At 37.9% G+C, this 21,151-nt stretch overlaps 1 protein-coding gene across 13 annotated transcripts in view; it reads right to left on the bottom strand.

Moving 5' to 3' along the window:
• Magi2 (membrane associated guanylate kinase, WW and PDZ domain containing 2) overlaps nt 1–21,151 on the bottom strand; it is a 1,272,989-nt gene that overhangs the window by 98,381 nt on the left and 1,153,457 nt on the right. For 12 of the 13 annotated variants that reach the window (XM_078040158.1, XM_078040153.1, XM_078040152.1 and 9 more), the window contains 4 exons: nt 16,531–16,716; nt 14,423–14,597; nt 9,406–9,625; nt 7,949–8,092 (listed from right to left, as the gene is read on the bottom strand). In XM_078040158.1, the coding sequence (XP_077896284.1) occupies nt 7,949–8,092; nt 9,406–9,625; nt 14,423–14,597; nt 16,531–16,716 (725 nt within the window). The remainder of the gene's footprint in view (nt 1–7,948; nt 8,093–9,405; nt 9,626–14,422; nt 14,598–16,530; nt 16,717–21,151) is intronic. The other variant, XM_078040157.1, reaches the window with a different exon arrangement.

The raw sequence follows: 21,151 nt of genomic DNA, 5'->3' as shown, positions 1-21,151 counted from the left end.
ATATATGAGAAATAGTTGTACCTCCCTCTCAATTTTGCTGTGACCCTAGAACGGCTATTTAAGAAATACAAATAAAAAAGAAAGCCTCAATTAAAAAATAAAAAAATAACACTTAACACATGCTTTGTGTAAAGATTTAAAAATACTACATTCAAGAGCAAAAATAAAACATGCAGAGTATTTGAGAATCAATCTAACAAAACATTTGCATGTCTGTTATGGAAAAAACTGTAAAATTTTATTTGTGAACTTCATAGAAAACCTACATAAATGAATTATAATATGTTTGTAGAGAGAAAAAGTAATATTATAAAAATGAAAGTTTTCCCAATTTTATATCTAGATCTCAAGCAATTCCAATAAATACTCTAATAGGATTTTTGAGAAACTTGATAAACAAATCCTAAAATTTATACAGAAATGCAAAAGCCCAAGAAAAACGCCTGAAAATTAGGATGTGTATCTTGGGATTAAGGAAGACAGTTTCCCAATGAAAATTCAACACTTATTGAAAGGTAGGCATGGAATTGAAGCAGGAACAAGTAGGCCAGTATAATAATATGAAGAATCCCCAAACAGACCACTGCATTTATAGAAATTTTATTTATTATAAAGATGTCATTGTAGTTGGGGAGAAATGATGACATCCATTAAATGATGCTGTGACATGTGGTTATCCATATGGAAAAATGAAAATTGGATTTCTACCTTATATTATACCAAGAAATCAATATTGGGTGATTAAAGACAGATTTGCAAAGTAAAACTATAAAGCTTTTAGAAGACGTAGGAGATGTTTAAGACTATGTGTTGGGAAATGATTTCTCAAGCTTGATAAGAAAATGGAAACTATAAAGGAAAGATTAAATCCATTACATTACAATTAATATCTCTTTATCACACTATAATTAATATCTCTTTATCAAAGAGTATCAAAAATGAAGGTGAAATTATAAGCCAAAAACTGGGGTGATATATTTGCATCACATTTATCAATGAAAAACTATCACAGAGAATAAATAAGCACTTCTAAAATCAATATGAAAAGAAGAAATATTCAATGGAAAATGGAGAAAAGACAGACATATATCTTTTTGTTGAAAAGGGAACATGAAAGTCCAATGAACATAAGAAAAGATAATGAACATCATTTGCAATCAAGAAATGCAAACTCAAACCTAAATGGTATGTCAGTTTCTACCTACCAGAATACAAATTAAATCTGAAATGCAAGCTTTGCAAAGATATGTTAGGAAAACTAATTTACACTGCTGGTCCAACTTTGTAGCAACCACTTGGGAAAATATCTTTGTGTTACATAGTTAAATATGTGTCCTCCTAGGTATATAGTCTTGTCTAGAGTAAGTCTTGTGAAAAATGGGGCAGAAAGATATATATGGATTGTAAGAATTACAAGTAAACTGGAAACAATATCAATATCTATTGACAGGAAAAACCTCACATATCCAAATAATGGAAAATACATAACTATTATAGTTGTAGCATATTAATCCAATGGAATAACTTATAGCACTGAAAATAAATGAATTTAAGCTTCATGTAGCAACTTAGATGAATCTCATGAACATAATGTATAAGAAGTAAATCACAGAGAAGATGAACAGTGTGATTTATTTATATAAAGTTCATAAAGTGTGAAAAACTATGTAGTTAGTTGAGAGAGACACACATATGTGGAAATACTAGAAGTGATGGGAAGTGCTGCTTTGTTTAGGATAGTGGTTCCTTCCAGGGTTAGAGAGTAGGAGCTGAATCCTAGGTGCATGGTCATGTTCTGGTTTTTAAGATGGGTTATGGTTCATGGGTACTGGAATCTTTGTTAGTACTTGTTCCTATTACATATGTTAGAAACATTCTTGTAAATGGTTTCATGTTAAATAAAAACAAAACATAAAATAAAACGGTTTTTTAAGATTCTTATTTTGTAGTCCCAAATTAGATATAGCTGGACCACAGAAGGAAAGATGGCAATTTTTAAAAACAAGCTGATATCAGGGAATTTTGCTTTTTATTAACAAAACAAAACAAAACATGGGTAAATATTATCTTTTTCACAGATTCTTCAGTCTAACAGATGTTTTAAGTCACCCTGAATCCCACTATAGCCAGGCTTTTATGTCGAAGGAATTTCAGAAAGAAGGTAAATCTTCTTGTGATGAGATTATATAATGCTAAGGAGGCATATGCAAAAGTTATAGAGCTGTAAGATGATGAGCTTGTAGATGATATTTTTTTTTAATTTTAGAAAATACATTTTTATGATGGAGGTAGGGACTATATTATACTTTTATGGAAATAGAAAAATATTTAACTTATTTTTTTTTCAATGTTGGGTGTCAAAAACAGAACCCTTCACATGCTAGGCATGCCCCTTACCATTGAGCTCCAACTCCAGACATATTTTATCTTTTGAAGAACAAACCTGCTCTCCTTTTGGGTTCTCTTTTGACATTTCTCCCAGATTTTATTTAAGCTCTTAGAACTATCCCTTCCCCCCCAAAATGTCTCACATTTGAGATGGAAATTTATTTCTAAATTCTTACATTCCCTGCTTCACGGAGCTTTACCAGTAAGTTATTTTGTATGTTCGTTTTTCTTGGACTGTGTTTTCCATTTAGTCTCAGTTTTAATTAGATTGTATTTCTAAGAACTCTGTACCAGAGATTTATTCAATAGCTATGAAAATTTTTGTCCCTTTCAATTTCAATAGACTATTTAGGAAAACAGTTTTCTTCTTACAAACTGATCCAGTAATATTTTCTAATAATTAATTTTACTTTCCCTTAAAAATGAAATTCGGAAACTGAATGTCACTTCTCTTTCTTTTATGAGATTAGCCTTCCTGGGTGATTGAAGAAAAGCAATCAGACACGACAACTATATGTTTCTGTTTCCCATTCTTCTTCTCTGTGTTTAGATTGTGTTTTGCTTGTCTGTTCAATTTGTATGTGTGTGTGAGTGTGTGTGAGTGTGTGTGTGTGTGTGTGTGTGTGTGTGTGTGTGTGTGTGAATGTGGTGCTGGTGGTTGTGGTAGGCAAGCCCTCTACCCCAGTTACATCTCTCAACTTTTAACACATAAGTATTAATTAGTGTTGAAAAGCCATTTAGTAATTAAACTCAAAACATGCTACTTTCCATTTGTGTTTTGACAAAGTAACTATTTTCTCTAAATGTAACGTTTTTTCCTTGTTCCTCTAATTCTAGTCTATGATTTACCTTATTATCTGTCCCTTGCTCTCCTCCCACAAACTAATGCCTCATTTTTTATCTTAATGAAAAAAATCAATAATATCTCTTGATATATTTCTCAAAGTCTTACAGCAACCCTATGAATAGACTTTATTCTTCCGATTTTATAGGAAACTGAGGCTCAACAAAGTGAAATGATATTTGTAATCTGAAAAAAGCAAATGTATCTAGTTTGCTCTTTTAGAGATTGAGGGTAGAGCTGAGGGTTTGGAAGGGTTCAAAATATTTTTAGTAAATCTTTGGATTTATTTATTTTGTTGTTCTTATGTTTCTGATATAGGGGGTCCTAAGGTCTTAAATAAGCACCTAACCAATCTTCTGAAAAAGAGCTTTTCATATTCTCCTCCTATTTGGAATTTTGCTTGTAAATCTGACTCTCAGAAGAAGCCATTATCTGTGGTCCCTACTACTTAGTCATGGGATTTGCTGTTTATACATTCTCATATTTTGAGAGAACCATTAGACCTTGTTCCTTAGGTTACTTGCCTGTTCTAACATTTTCCATCAAGAGGAAAGATGGTATTTATTTGATTTGCAAAAAAATTTAGCAAACATAAAATGCTTTTGAAGGAGAAAAAATAAAAACAACTATGTCCTGTGGGAATATTTATTAATCAATTTGAAAGGCAAGCAGCCTAATTTGCTGAAGATCACTGCTAGAATAATTTTCATGGCTTCAGGTCCCTGGAAATACCAAAATGAGATCATTCAGCTAGGATTTGCTTTGGGGGTATGTCTACCTGACTCTCACTTGATCCATGAAAGAGCCCCTGGGTGGAAGGACCATTGATATTTTTTCTTGAGTGACACCTGAATGCTAAGGACAAGCTTTAATTTTTTTTTTGTACCAAAGGAGAAGGGTATCCTTATTTCCACATTAGCTATCTCCTCTGGCACCCACTGTACCTGGGTTTCACTGTATTCTTAGTAGTGTGCTGGGGCATCATTTTCCCCACAACCAGACTAACACATAAGACCAGGAAAAGTCTCAGGTTCAGAGGATAAAATCTGGTGTATTAGCAAAGTGTTCAAAAGTAGTATTATTTGTATCCCTAACCAAAGGGCATATTAATCCATTTATTGTTACACAAAATAATTTTTCAGAATCACCCATTTCTTTGGTAGTAGTTCTGATTTGCACAATTTTACTGTGCCAGATTTAATATTGGAGATTTAATTAATTAATATTAATATTTGAGATGTAATTAATTAGAGATTTAATATTAGACCATTCCCTTAATTTTCCCTTCTGTTCCTGATCATAAAAAGAAGAAAAAAAATATACAGCATCCTTCAAACATATTTGATAATGAAGTATGTGTGTGTTTAGCTTTTACACAGAAGAAATAATGCATTGAGATGAAAGACAAAGGAATCACATTAACAAGGAGAAACATGGATCTTTCAGAAGCTGGGAAGAACTTTGAGCTAGTTTTTCTTTTTGAGATATTTTTAAATGATACTTCATGAATTTCTAGTTCACTGAGTTTTCTCAGGAGTTTGGAAATTTACAAACCAAGCCATAATAACCATACAGTTAACAGCTGCTTTACAAAGCATCATTTGCACAGGTATTTCAGATCTATATGTATCTGGACACTAGTAGTATCAAGGTAGAACTTTATAATAAGGGGAGAAAAGGGTCCCAGATTAATTTTATTGTGAATTTTTTAAAATTGGTAACATATATATTATTTAGTTTATGCATTAGTTTAAATAAACCATTAAATCATTTAGTATTGATCAATCCTTATTCTTGCTGAAATACTTATATGATTCTGTCAATTATTGTTAGTTTTTGAAAAGCACTAATGGAATAGAAAAGATTAGCTTTAAATGATCAAATATGATTATAAGCATAAACATAAGATCTGAATTAATTATACGTTGTGATCAAGAACAATCTTTGCAAATCCAAAATACTGTCTAATTCTGAGAGTAGGTAATATGAGCATGGTTGAATTAGTATTATGAAGTAGCCTCTTTCCCTCACATGAAGTCCATTGACTTAGACAAGTTCTGCACTGGGGTCGTAAAAATCCATAAGTAAGAAAACCCCAAACACTTGAATATCAAGTAGGCTTCATAAATAGCAGAGATAAGTCTCCCATCCTTCCCTGCCAAGTTCCCAATCTTAGCTTAAAGACTAGAGATAAAAACCAACCAGTGAAATCTGATTAATAAAATACCCGTGACTCCTGATTAATAAAATACCTGAATGTGTGTGTGTGTGTGTGTGTGTGTGTGTGTGTGTAGTAGCTTTATGTATATAAAATTATAATATAAAGTGGCCCAAGGTAAACTCATATTATCTAAAACTGGCCATAATAATTCCTTTTTGATAGCTTATACACTTGAAGAATAGATTGCTTTATAAGAAAAACACAAAAAAATGATGAAATATTGGCTATTTTAATAATCTTTGACCAGAAGTGAAAATCTATTTTCTGAAACCCAGGTGGAGTACTCATTTTTATCACCTGCCAGAGGAAATAGCATCTCTCATAAAATTGAGCACCTGCTTACAGAATTCTAAATCTGAGTGAGTTTACTTGGAACTAAGGTCCTCAGGCATAGCCCACTGGAACAGGATGGAAACCTTAGACAAGGGCTTAGGTAGGACAGACAAAGCCGAAGCCATACGTATCTGTCACATCTGTGTTATGACAGCTCCCTCTAGCTGAGTGGTCCTCCAACTTCAGTTTGTACCAAATTTACCTGGAAGGCTTCTTAAAACATAGCCTGGTATAATTGGTGAGAGTTTCCGATTTAGCAGGTCTTGGTGGAGCTAGAGAATTTGCATTTCCAAGTTTCCAGGGAATGCTTACGCCTGGGACCACACTAAGAACCACTATAGGAAAGAGTAATCCTTTTTATGTAAGGACACTTTCCTATCTAGGCTTCTTTGCCTTGGGATTACTATATGTATGTACTGTATACATCCAGCTGCAGACCATTTAGACCTCTTGTTAAAAGATGTGGCCACTGTTTAGAACCCACAGAGGCCATCTCTGAGATCCACTAAGGATGGGGGTCCTTATCTGACCTCATAGGCCTCTGGTCTTCTCACTCCTGGTCTTTGTGCTATGCTGACTTCACCAGTACTGCAAAGATTAATTTTGTTTTATTTAATCACTTGTGAGCTGGATTTGCAGCTTGTTAGGAAAGTGCCCTTCTGATTTAGAGGGAAGCTGTGAAGTCAAACCACGTGGAGGCCTATCATGAAACCACATCCAGGCAGGGTAAGAGGAGGCCCCTGCTGGATCAGGGCAAAAGCTGCAGTCTGGAATCAGCATTGCAAACAAATTCCAACTCTGACACCCCACATCCCCAGTTGTCAAAGAATTGTAGGGGGAAGGAGTGAAACAGACATGATTTGCACTCTTTCTGCTTTTGTACTGTAGGTGAATCCTTGACCTGGAAGACTCAGTGGCAGAAACAACAAGTTCAATCATTCAGGAACAATTGGCTGGTGAGGCTTAGCACAGGAATCTGAGGTTCTAGAACCCAAAAGTCACAGCTTTTCTGCATTAACTTAAAGTGCAAGGAGGGGTTGGGCATGTTGGCACAAGCCTGTAATCCCAGTGGCTCAGGAGGTCAAAGCAGGAGGATTACAAATTCAAAGCCAACCTCAGCAAAATCGAGGTGCTAAGCAACTCAGTGAGACCCGCCTCTAAATAAAATACCAAATAGCAAAATAGGGCTAGGAATGTGGCTGAGTTGTCGAGTGACCCTGCGTTAAATCCCCAGTACCCCTCCTCCCCTGCAAAAAAAGTGCAAGGAGGGAGGGCAAGAGCGAATTCTAGATTTTATTTGCAATGATAACTAACCTTTATTATGTGCATAACCAGTTTCCATGGAGAGAGAGATTGTTTAATGTTCTACATTGTCAAGTTTTGTCCCTTCAGATGAAGAATCAATTACTCCATCAATTTAATGCCTAAAAGCAATCATTACATTAAAATATCGACCTTCAGTTTACACTCTGATTGAAAAGTTTCTGACGGCTACTATTTTTAAGAACAACCCCAACCCCCTTTTTTTTCCTACTTCTTCTGTCTGCCCATGGCAAAACAAAAGACAGTTGGCACAAAAGAAATATTTCCAAAGAAACACAGGACCATATGATTAATAAACAGGGAGATAGAGCATAAAATGAAAAATAAAATTTAAAGGATTCGATCTCAGTGAAAAAGGAATCATCAAACCATAGAAAAAAATTATGGAGCCATGTCCCCGTTTTAAGCTATTTCTTACAGTTCTTTACTCTGTCCATTTTCTTCAGTTTTCTCTTTATAAAAATAACATTATTTTGATGCTTATCCATTAGAAGGTTATAAGTAGAAAAATGAGAATTACAATTCTTAGTGCTTAAACAAAACTTTAAAAAAGTGAGTTATGAAATAGAAAGAGGGTGGAATCTGCATGGAGTCTGCTTTTGGATAGCAGGCTTCAGCACTCATCTTTTTAAAAAATATGTATATATTTTAGTTGTTGATAGATCTTTATTTTATTTATAAAATAAATATCTGTGGTGCTGAGAAATGAACCCAGTGCCTCACACATACTAGGCAAGTGCGCTACTGCTGAGCCCCAGCTCCAGCTCAGTACTCTTCTTAAGCACAATGAGGTTTTCATTCAGAACCAAGAAATTCTTTAAAAAAGAGACTGTTCTTACCCTCATCCTTCCATTCCTTATTGCTGGCCCATCTTCTGCCAATCTCAACACGTACAAATCCATTTTGTATTCCCTTCCCCCTCGAATGCTGAATCCAAATCCTTTGGCTCCTTTCTCCATGTCCACAGTGAAATAATCAAAATCCTTTGGGATTGGGCAGAAAAATGAAATAAATAATTTTTAGTATTCAAGAAGCTTCTGTGGTTAGCTTCTCGTTCTCCTTCCCTCTTGGAATTAATAACATGATGTGAGAAGAAGTAATCTGACTTCACAAACTATGAAAGTGCAGGACACAATTCCAAAGGTTTGAGCAGATTAGAACTGTTTAAAAAGAACCACCAGGTATAGTCAACCTACTTGAAAAACATGTAATTATTGCATATAGGCCTGCCTAACACCATCTCTTCTGAGTTTTCTCATTCACTTCTGTGAGAACCATAAATAAGTATATCAATTGTGTGTGTGCAAATTAGTTTGCAGAATAGAAAAGTGAAATTTAATGGGTTCTGACTGCATTTCTCAGTTGTACAGACTACTGAATATCAAGTTGAAGTGTACAAAATCAATTTCTCTTTTCCATAAAATGCAATATGTCCAAGATTTCCTGATCTTCACTGTTCTTAAACTCTTTTAACTTTAATTTATAATAAAATACAATGCAATCTGACAGAGTTGAAATTGTACTTAATTTGTACCTTGCTATCTAGTTACCAGGAAGTGGATATTTTAGATACTAAGTTCTGGTCTAGATTTCTTTAAAAAAATGTTGAATCCTCACTTTGACCTGTAAGGAAGATGCTCCCTTTAGGAAACTGAAGCTCAGTGAGGTTAAGAAAATCTCCATGAGGTATCCTCAACAAATAGTTACAACTGCACCCTTGGCTGTACAGACAGGTGTTCAGAGACTGTGCCGGAGAGAATGGTTTTACCTTCTGCACAGAGCTTGGCCCTTTATCACAAAGTGGGAAATAGGGGGCCATGTAAAGAACTGTGCACCTAAAATACCTCCACTGCTGGCAAATGTGAAACTGTCTGCATTAGCAGCACTCTGAGGGCCCAGATAAGAGCCCATTTTTGGCAGTGCTGGGAATGGAACCCAGTACTTTGCACACCCTAAGCAAGCATTCTGCCTCTGAGCAACACCCCCAGACCTGAGAGCATTTAAAAAACATTGACAAGGCAATGTACTGGGAGTTACGTCAGCAGGGATTAGTTCATCCCATTACTACCCACCCACTATTGATTGATGAATGGATGGATTGTCCTAATTTATTTTGAAATAGATTTATTGATCCAATGCATTTTTAGAGTGCAGGTGTTAACCCTGATGTCATAATTAGGAATAGAACTCTGACTCTCTATCCCAGAGGGTGCTCTTTTCTCTGTCTGCCCTCTGTTTTATTCCTTGCACTTTAGTAAGTCTTGTCTGGGTTGCCATGATCTCTGGGCTATGGTACCTGGGGCTGCCTGTAGTCTGACAGAGGGTACTGCCTGGTGTCGGGGGAGTGCTGCCTGTAGTCCAGCAGGGGAGGCTGCCTGTAGTCCAAGGGTGGGGGTTGCTGGTAGTCCCCTCCTGGGGGTTGCCTGTAGTCCAGCGGGGGCTGCCTGTAGTCTGTGAATGGAGGCTGTCGGATGTCTGGTTTCACATCTTGCCTTGCCTTTACTTCGGACCTGTAACTAAATAAATGGAAAGGGGATTTGCTTTGGCATCTCAGCATTTTAAGGAGACTAGAACGATCACATGACTTCCAGGCATGTCCAAGCCACACTAGCTTGTGGGAGCCACTTCTCATGGTGGTGGTCTTATACATTTAGGATTATGAGATTAAGTACATGATAAATATTATTGAAAAATTTGTGACAAGTGTTATATTATATACTTTTCATTTAGGTTTTGAAGAAATCTAGGTCCCAATGATGATTTAACCAAAACTTTGTGGGAAGGGACTCATGTTGATCTGGCCCTTATACTCTGGCTATTTAAAACTGTACAATCACAGCAAATCCAGGGAGTTAGACACTCGACTATTTATCCAACATGTCAATCTAAACAATAACAAACCAACTCTCTCAACTCCGCATCCCCACTTCTTGGCAGACAGTTCATCACTTCATGAAAGCATGATTGAAATGATCTCTAATACTTTACAAATATACAATGAAAGACTATTTTCAACCTGCTTAGTTGGGTGTTTTTGAATATTTTAGAGGTTATAGGAGTGACAGAAAGGTATAATCATCAACTAGAAAGTCACTGGATCATTGGTAAAATTAAAAAATGCATTATGCAGAGGTTTAAAAACTAATCTACAGCTATCAGGATTGGTCATAAGAAGGAAGGAAAGGCAAAAATATTTATGTCCCATGCTCATCTCTTGCTTGTTTCTAGATATCAGCTACTAATAAGCACAGAGGCCAGAGCTAGCAGTTTGGTAGTTTTACAAATCTAAATTGCTATAAGTTGAGGGGTTCCTGGTTCACAATGGGACAAACATAGCCAATACCTACCATTATGGGATCATTGAAAAGGTAAACTGAAAAATAATCACCTTGGTATAGGGGTCTTTTACTTCTGTAGCTCAGGATCTATTGCCATAGCAACAGTATATAATGAGCTACCCAGGGATGTAGGTAGATTAAAAAAGAATACATTCTATATAATAGCAATTTCATCTAAGATTAACGTGAAAGTTATAAGGAATTGAGAAAACACTCAGCACCAAAGAAAAGCTCAAAGGCATCAGGAAAAACAGGTTCAAAATCAGTAGATTTTTTAAAAACCTTTAAGACTAGATAATTTCTTTCCTGGCTTATAGTCTCACTGATACTGATTAGTATTAAGTATTTTTAAAAAATCCTTCACCTGAACAATTGCCACTATTAAAATCTAATAGTTGGTGAGGACATACTAAAAGTACAAGACAATAGATGTGTTTATTTGGGGTTCTTGGAAGGGGGTTAGTGATATAGTTATTTTAATCCACTTTGAGTAGATTCCATTCGTTACTTAACCCTGCAGAGGGGAGAACTGTTCCTTTTGTGAGTTGCATAATTTAGGCTCTGCTTTATTCCTCAATAGTCCACTCACCTACTGAGAGTGTGCATGCTGAGAACAGAATAATTTAAAATATGCTTTGAATAAGATGCTTAACTATGCAAATGAATGCATTAAACAAAAGGAATTAGACTGGGTGACATTTGTTGGTGTGTGTCGGTTCTTTTCTAGAAATAACTTGCTTGGTGGTTTTGATGTAGTGCTATTTTAAGTTATAGCATAGTTACTTTATTTTCATGATCTGTGTGATATTAGTATGAAATATCCATTATGTGTTCTGTTTTCAACCAGATGTGTCAGGAGGTATAGCAAAAGAGGGTGAAATGTAAGGGTCTCCCCAAAGAGAGATGACTAGAAATAGGAACAATTGAAACTTGCAACAGCTGTCATCCAGGCCACCAAGCACTCAAACTTTATTCTGAATCAGTGTCATGTTGTCAGGATTTTAAGTTGAACTTCACAACACTTTAATAAGAACACTTTAGCAAGAAAAATAAGCCTAATTTTTTATGAGTGTTGCTAATTTTAAGTGGATGATACATTGGCTAGGGCAAAAAATATGTTGCTTTGAATAAGTGACACAATTCATTTTATGGAAAAATCAGAATCATTAAAAATAGGCTCTTTAAAGTCCCTTTCCTTATGAAAGAAGGCCATCATATAATTCTTTGTAGCTATTAATTCCATTATTAACGTGATGTTAGAGATATAAACCTAGATAGCTAATGGTAAATTCTAGCACATTTTTTTATGGTTGTGAATGAGTTCCAGAACCAAGATATGATGCCCAGACAAAATTCTTCATCTTGTGAGTCCTTCAAGAATTGACCTGAACCTTGAGCATCCTAGGGTTCAAGGTTGGTAAAAGGTGTCGATTTCTAATGCTCTTCCAATCCCAGTCAAATATCAGTTGCTCTTGTTGAGAAATGTAAGCTCTAGAGTAGGTTTGTAACATATTCTATAAGGGTTCTTTTTGTTTTCAACAAATGTTACTCCTTGAATAGTATTTTACCTATGTTCATTTTACAATTATTTGTGTTTTCTAGCACATACCGAGAAGATGTTAAGGGATGGAGAAATTGGTAGAAGTGTGCAGGGTGTCATGGGAAGTTAATCTAAAAGTAAATAAGACAGGACAAAATATCACTTTGACTCACAAAACAGAAATTTGCAAGCAGATTGTCATTTTAGTTTATCCCATTCTAACATGGGAATTGGCTCAATCTGACATGTAGGCGGGCATTTCTTGTACAAATGCACTTGGCATATCAGCAGTCTTGGAGACATTTCTAGCCTAATTTAGAAAAAAAGGAAAAAGTTTTTCCTCTGATACCATGACCATCTTTAAATGCACTTATGAAAATGTTTCTGACATCTGTGAGATTATTGAATCTCCTTATTCATGTGCAAATGATCCACAACCAACAATCAAAGAGCCACGTCTGAAAACCTGTAAAGACCCTAGAATTGAAGTGAGCACCTTCCAGGCTGTTAACATTACTCAAGTGAAATAGGTGAGAACTCTGGGAAAATACACTGGTGATTTAAAAAATTTGGATCAGACTGATGTGTTAATCCAAGAATGAGGAAATACTTTATTCTGTAATCAGAAAAAAAAAAAACCCAAACTTTTTCAAAGACCATTCCTTCTATGATAGGAGCTACAGTGTCCCAGTTGTGAGCTAGTTGCAGCTGGGGTCACACAGAGGCCTTACTCACGGCTGTCCTCCACACAGACTACAGCGCGTCCTCACACTTGTCCTTCACACCGAGAACCTCTCCCAGAGGGACTATGAGTGATTGCAAATGAGGAGGGACTAACTTGCTCCTTAACATTAGGGAGAGAAGAGATGATTCCTCATCCAAGGATGAGATTCCCCACCCCAGACTAGAAGCAAGACCCATGGCCAGGGGAGTACAACTCTGAAAGGAGAAGATGGAACATGGCTGCGAGATTAATCCACAGTGACAAAGACCAGAAGAAGAGTCTGAAGCTGATTGAGGGACTGTGTGGGCCTTAAGTCCTTCCTCCTGAGTCTAACTGGATCCGGGGGAAAGCCAGTGCAATCTGTTGAAATAGCACATGGTGGGAGTCAGCTCATGGGGGGCTTATTCTTGAGGCACCCAGGACTTACTCTTCTTATGGCTTGTTAGATTCTTACCTCTGCATCATCTGCTTTATGGGGATTTTCTCCTCCCCAGCACATATTAAAAACATAAACAGCTGAGGACAACCAGATGCTCAGTTTTCCATGAAAACACATGGGAAAATCGGAGGAGAATGGAGCTTTCTAGAAATACCGCCTGCGGCACAGGGAAAAATCTTTTGTTTTACAACAGTATACATGATGAACCCAAAGAGCTCTGGCAATCATCAACAGTCTCACTTCACCTTCACCAACAGGGGAGGCAGGGCATGGGAAACAGATATTCAGCAGACACTGGGCCCATGGATAAGGCCAGCGAGGGGTTTGTACTCAGAGATGTTTCCATAAGTCCTTCTGTTTTTCTCTTGTTGAATGGGGGAGATTGCATTGGGAACAGGTCTTCCTTTTTTTCTTTTTAATGGCTCAATGCAGCCCAGGCCCTCTGTTACATGCAAGTAATGATAAGAAGACAATGTTATTTTTATATGGCATCCCTTTTTCCAGATTCAAAGTGCCTTGTTCACATTAGTTCACAATGCTATGTGTGTGGAATGGAAGACCCTAAGGTTATTACTCATTCCAAACAGGAAAGTATGAACACTTATTAATGCCTACCAATGCCTACCAATCCCTCAACATTTCCTCCCTCCGTGCCACCACCATGCTCTAAGCCAGCAGCTTCGTGGCCCAATGACTTCTACAGACCCGTTGCCATTGCTTAACCCTCATTGCCTGGCCAGCCTCCAGCAGGTTCTCTATAGGGCACACTGAGAGATTGTGAAAAGTGAATCTCATGTCATTCATCAGTTTCAACCCTCCAGTGACCTCCCACTAAAAACAAAAATCAAAACTCTTACAAGACCCTTTATGCTTGGGCCCTGCTACCCTTACTGGCTTCACCTCAAACCCTGCCACCATGACCTTGGCCTTATTTCTGTCCTCTGCTTCCATGCTTCCTCCTCTGCCAGAGGATCTTTGCATGTTCTTCACTTTGGAACCTCCTTATTATACTCTTTGGCTAGTTGACCCCTCCTCAGTTGCTAGAATTGCTCATCCAGTAAAGTTTCTCTCATTGTGAAGGACATTTAGTTATGTTTACTAATACAACCATGTATCCAACACATACACAATCTCAAAATCACACACATGAGAAAACATGGCAATTTCTACTATGTGAAAATCTCTCTCCCTGCCTGTGTTCTGCTTTGTTCCCAAGCATTCCCTCTCCCCCTCCCTTAGTCTCAGGATCAGAAAAGTCAGAGCAAACGTTACCTATTTTCATGTCCTTGCAGCTGAAGTGGCTGAGGAGGAGCTGGTTGGGCGACAGGGCTGTTGGGGGTGGCTGGGCTTGGTTGGGCCAGAGGACTCTGCTGGGCCAAGGGGCTGTGCTGCTGGGCCATGGGGCTCTGCTTCTCGGAGCTGGGTGCCGAGGCTGGGCTGTTGAGCTCTGTGATAGGAAACCAAAGGGGCAGATGTGGTCAGGTTGGCATTTTTGATCAGGGGCAAGACATGGCCAGAGGTGGTGACTCTCCTCCTCAGATGACTCAAGGCTTTGGTCATTTCTTGTTTTTGTTAGGCTTTGTTACTCCTGGAATGAGTGGTCTTTCATTAATTAAAATGGTTACCGAAGAAAGTAATGAACAGTCTCCTGACATTTTGTAAGAAGAAAAGATTGACAAAACAAAAGCAAAAATAAAACCCCATCAAAACCATGAAAGAATTATTCAAAGAAGTAAGCTCTAAAGAATATTCTGTTTCCAGCATTGTTTGCTGAGAGTAACACTTTAGCCACCACTTTTGGACTGTAATGAGAAGTTTTAATGTTCTTATAAAGTTTGGGTAAATAACTAGACATAAACTAGTATGCCTTTTACAATCTCTTCCCCAGCCCCTTGTCATCCCTGTTAATAGTCTTCTGTACTCCACAGTTCTCCAGAAAGAAAAGATTTCTGGACACAGGAAGATTTATAAGTCTGTTCTTTTCAACAATTGCTTCTTGTCTCCCTGCCCCACTCCCCCACTGCCAATAACATCAAAGGTTCAACTGAAATTATCTCTAGATGTTAGAATAAGGGCAGGACAAACACATTTCAAACTAGGAAGACTGAGAAAGAAGTTGGAATTTTAGTAAGCAATCGTGCTTAGAATTTGTTTTCACTAAATATGTTATACATGTTGGTGTGTGTGATGATAGGTTAAAACAAACCTGCTCATTGACTTCTCTCTTTGGTTTTGTGATAAAACAGGGGTTACTTTTTTGGCTTTCCATTATAAACCACTCTTTCTCTTTCTTTTCTCATAGCCCAGATATTTTAATTTGTTTTCCATTTGTATCAGGGTTTTTCAACCTCAGTACTCCCAACATTTTGGACCTGGTAGTTCTTTGCGGAGGTTGTCCTGTGCCTTGTAGGATGATTAACAGCATTTCTGTCCTCTGCAGACTAGGTGACAATTGCATCTCCATCCCAATTTTGAAAGCCAAAAATGTCTCTAGACATCCTCAAATATCCCCCCAGGGGAACAAAATCACCCTGGTTGGGAGCTACTGTTTTACATTTAAATCAGGTGGCAGTTTGGTCAGTTGTGCCTGCATGATAGATAGTCCGAAGGTGGAATGGGAAGCGGGGTTGAATAAAAGAGAGGGTGCCAAGTTAAAGAAGCCCATTAGCCTCTGTGTGGGACCCAGAGAGCTCCAGGGACTGAATCTTTCAATATCGCTAATGAGCCAATAGCTACAAACCAGTAACAACCCCACTGTGTGTGGCAATGGTGCATGGTACTCAGAACTGCGGCCCTCCAGGCCTGGGCTGTGAGCTGGGGTGCTCAGAAACTCTGCAGGCCTCACGGGGGAGTCCTTGTACAGAGAAATTCAAGAGGCTGAGTGGGAATTTTAAATTCTTATCAGATGCAACATTTTCTAAATGAGCTCTCTTTAGACCACAAAACTTCTTCAAGCTTTTCAAAATCAATCTGACTTTGAAGAATTCTCCAGAGGTTAACTGTTAACGTGAATAGTTTTTTTTTTCCTTTTTCCAGGTTTTTAACTCTGTTGAGTGAGTTCTGGCTTAATATAACTTAATAGAACCATAAAAAACAGTATTCCTGAGACCACAGGGAATGATCGGATAAGCCAGTGTCTTGGGATTCACACTAGTGAGCCTGCAATGCCACCATAGCTTGATTTCTAAATAAAACTGGTGGTGAGTAGCCAGGATGTGGGCTGCAATGGAGTGTGAGTTTGTACAAGAGTGGAGACGACAATTGATCTCTGGCATTCTAACAACACGCTGACTCCACATCCTGGCAGGCAGGCTGAGAAGCCCCCGGTGAGCATGTCCCTGTTTTGACTGTCTTTCTGAAAGGCCGCCTCAGGCACTCACCCTCCTGAGGAATGATGCGAAGGGTGACACTAAGGCCTGCGTCCTTGATGAGCTTCACGATGTCAGCGTGAGGCATGTTGATGATGGACTGGCCGTTCACTGCTAAGATCCGGTCTCCCACTTTTAGTTTTGCACAGCGATCTGCAGGACTTCCATCAATGATGCGTCCGATTTTATGGGGCACAGCTAAAAAAACCCCAACAGAAATAGGTATCAGGGACATCACCAATGCAAGTTCTATCCTTTAGTCCCAGTCCCAAAGAGAACAATGCAATGTCAGAATTTCTTCTTGACTCAGTGCATTTGCCTTTTGAAATTGCAATCATTTCTATCAAATATGGTCTTGTGCATATCACTGAGACCAGAGTTACTAAATTCAAGCCCTTTGCAGTGATAGGCCAAGTCCAAACAAATATACTAGAGGTTCTCAAACTTTGGATGCATCATAATGACCCTGGGATTAAATGTATAGCTATCTGGGCCTCATCCCAGACCAGCTGAATCTGAATGTCCAGACGAGGGATGAGGACCATGGGTTTCCAAGAAACTCCTTGAGAGAGTCCAGTACCTATGAGCATTTGAGAATCATAGATGGAGAACACTGTGCACTAAGAGTTCGTATTCTAGAAACAATAATAGTTTTAGAAAGGCATAGGAATTAATTTCTTTCCCTTTCTATTTTACTGAAAGGAGGAAAAGGGAAAGAAATAATGTACAAATTCAGGCAGTAGCCACCTGGTGAAGAAGTTCTGGCCAACTTCCCTTTAATCTAGTTAACTTTAGTTTAAAAGGCAACACGTTGCAATCTTCTCTTCATCTGATTTGCTTTATTATATGGCCTTGGGAACTTGCTAACGTCTGATACATAATGAAGCACATCAAATTTAAGATGCCACTGACGGTAAGACAAATCTTTCCATGCAAAGGGAAAATGAAAGGAATGTTGCCAATTAAACTATGACACTCCATTCACTCCAAGATGCTCTCTAATTGCTGAGATATTAAAACATAGAAATATTTTTGAACTGATGTAATATATTACCTGACTCTCTAGAACAAAAACATTGACTTAATTTTTATTACTTATTATGAGTGGAAAGAGCAAGAGACATGGGAGTATAGATTTTCCTAGCTTCTATTCTATGTAAATGGTTGAGTACCTATCAAGGTAACTATTTCTGGGATTAGATATTAATAGCATATGGTGCCCCTGTTAATCCCCTCAAGGAGTTTATAATCTAGAAACCTGTTCCCTTTCCTTTCTCCCTTCAAGACAACCAGCCCCTATCTTTTTGCTCATTCTTTGAAATCAGGTATTGATTTAAACTGCACAAACAGGGGAAGGAAAAATTCATCATCCATATGCTCTAAGGATGTCTATGCCCTGAACTATCAATTTTGTGCATGTGTTGCATAGAAAGGCAGAACATCAGCTAACAACCATGATAAGGAAGGACAATTAGTGAGTTAATGAACCTGCACCTTGTTCACTCTTCCACTCTGAAAGGTTATAGATAGCATATGAAAATATTGGCTGAGCCTGTGTCCCTGAAGTAGAACTCATCACGTTGGAAACACAAACACATTTTTATTTACCATAAGCACTAATGGCTTTAATTAAGAATACCTTCCTTAGAGCATACTAATGATCATCTTCGAATTTTAGAATAATAGATTTCTCAGTTAAAAATGCTATAAGAACAATTAGTGATTTACAAATCGATGTAGGCATTGCAAGGTGTTTGTTCTTCAACCATAATTAGGGTGAACTTTTTTTTCCTGTTTTTGTTCCTTTTCATGTTCAACAGTGTCTTAAAATGGTCTACAAATGATTTGGTCTCTCTGAATTTACGAACTGTGTAACTTTTGGAAAGTTACTTAAATTCTTAAGAGTTTGTTTTCCTTTCTTCTTCTTCTTCTTCTTTTTTTTTCGGTGGTGGAACTGGGTATTGAACCCAGATATGGTCTAACAATGAGTTCTATCCCCAGTTCTTTTTATTTTCATTTTCAGACAAGTGCTTGATAAGTTGTCCAGACTGGCCTGAACTCGTGAACCTCCTACCTCAGCCTCCTGAGTGGCTGGGATTATAAGGGTGTGCCTTGGCTTCTGAGTCTGTTTTTCAATTTCAAAATTGGAATAATAATATTACTGCCCTCACAGGATGGTTCTGAGGATTAAATGAGTTACCACATGTAGAAAACTTGATACATAAGAATCGATCTATAAATATCAAGTGATATTCTTTTTGTTGTTAACTTTTAAATAGTTTTGATCTCACTATTTTTTTTTTTTGTGTGTGTGTGTGTAGGTTTCAACTTTCTTTTCTTTCATGTGAGATAAACCTGGAACACTACTAAAACTTAAAGAACACTGCTTACTATAGGATCATATGGGCACTAATCCCTAAAAATTACACATGAAAACAGTTTCATTTATAAAAGAGATGTGTTTGGGAATTAAAAAGACACTGGATGAGGTCAAGAGTCTCTCTGATTTTACACAAAAAAATGTTGCAGATCTTTGTAGGAAAGTATCAACTTATAAGTAAGAATTTATTATCCACAGGGAAATCAACACAGTATAGATCTAATATCTACTTTCATATTTATTGACTTATTAACAACTTCTTTTCTTCCTGCCTCTTATGATTTATGAGTACTTACCTGAGCCAATCATTGTGCTGTGACACCCCCCATTGTTTCCACATGAACATGTGTATAATATAATCCTTAACAAAGCATACAAGGCGCCAGGTATCACTACATTCACAGTAGAGGAAGCAGGCTACAGCGGTTAGTAATCTTCCTGAGGTCACATAGGGATCAGAACCGTGGTTCTCCCAGCAGCAGAGCCTTCGCTCCTCCTATGAGTTGCTCCGCCTCTCTTGACTTTGTTGTCTCTGATCTCTAACCTGTTAGCTGTCTGTGAGCACCTGGTGCTTTTACTTGGACTGCAGCCTGCCTCTAAGCCAGCAATCCCAAACACTTCATGAGTGGCCCTGACCCAGGGGAGGGTGGCAGCCAGGAACTCGGCTTGAAGTTGTCTTTTGCCAGGAGAGATGTGAGGAGAGGAGAGGAAGTTGGAGAGTCTTCAGACCCTGTTTAGTTAGGACTTCCTGGCATGGCAACATTTCTTTGGGCATTAGAAACACTGACATTTGAGGGGCTGGGGTTGTGACTCAGAGGTAGAGCACTCACCTAGCATGCATGAAGCACTGGGTCTGATACTCAGAACCCCATAAAAATAAATAAAGATATGTGTCCACCTATAACTAAAAAATAGATTTTTTAAAAGAAACATTGACATTTGAAAGGAAATTTAAAAATATCATTCAAAATATCATACAGCAAATGGTATTTGAGTCATGCGCTGTTTTTGACTTGTTCATGGCTCTGGGCATAACCTCCCAACCCCCCGGAAGTTTCAAAATATAGTCTAACACACACACACACACACACACACACACACACACACACACACACATGTTGTGAGCTCAACAACAATAAAAACAACATTACACTATAATTTGTTAATTTCCAGGCATTGTACTAAGTACCTATTTAATTAATTAATTTTTGGTACTGGGGATTGAACCCAGTGGCACTTAACCACTGAGCCACACCCTCAGCCCCCTTGCTCTTTATTTTGAAACAGGGTCTTTCTAAGTGGCTTAGGGACTCACTAAGTTGCTGAAGCTGACCTTTGTTAGAGTCTATAAACAAGTCAGGATGGTGCCTGGAATTATTAGGGTCTGTAAACAAGTCAGGATGGCGCCTGGCATTTTGCCAGAGGGAGTGGTTTGTGAAGTAACGCCAGCGAGCCATTAAGTGTGGAGATTCCTTATTGGTTGACTGCTGTATCTAGTTTATGCTAATGAATATAAGCTGTGTGGAATGTATAAATACCTCTGTTGTCCTACAATAAACAGCTCCCACTCCTGAACTTTCGAACCTTCTGCCTCAGCCTCTCAAGCTGTTGGGATTACAGCTGTGTGCCACACATTGGTACTTATTTTAAACCCTTACATCAACATTGTGAAGTAAATGGAAAAAAAGTAATAGTCACACTTGTTTTACAGTTAAGAAAACAAGTAAGTGCCAAAGCCTATATTCAAACCTTTGCCTGTGGCTTTAAACCTTGGGGTTTCTTCCCTCTTGTTCTAGTATGTGGGTGAGTGAAAGCAAGGTGAACTTTGAGGAGCAGGGCTGACTGAGACAATCTTAAAAAACATGTTGCTGGGGCTTTAGGAGGAGAGATTTGCTGTACACAGAATTATCTGTGTAGGTGATAACACTTAGTTCCAGGGCCATTTTAACTTTCTTAGAGTAGTTAGAATAAAAACTAAAATAAAAGAATAAAAAACATAATAAGAGAATGAAAACAAAAATAAGTTCTATGGCAGCCACGCAGGATGGCCGAGGGAACTTACATAAAATATGACTGAGTGCACAATTTAAAACTGCCTGCTCAGTAATTGCAAGTATCTGACATGGTTTTATGACAAATGTTTTCCGTTGGCATTTACTTGAACTAAAGTAGTACTTGAAGTTCCTGGCAGCAGAAGGCGAGTCCCCCTTTTTCTTTACCATCACTTCCCCTACACGTGTAAGTACATTCGAT

Source organism: Ictidomys tridecemlineatus, chromosome 2 (genome assembly GCF_052094955.1).
Source record: "Ictidomys tridecemlineatus isolate mIctTri1 chromosome 2, mIctTri1.hap1, whole genome shotgun sequence".
In the NCBI taxonomy this organism is placed as follows: Eukaryota; Metazoa; Chordata; class Mammalia; order Rodentia; family Sciuridae; genus Ictidomys; species Ictidomys tridecemlineatus.
This window is presented reverse-complemented; position numbering and strand designations above follow the sequence as displayed.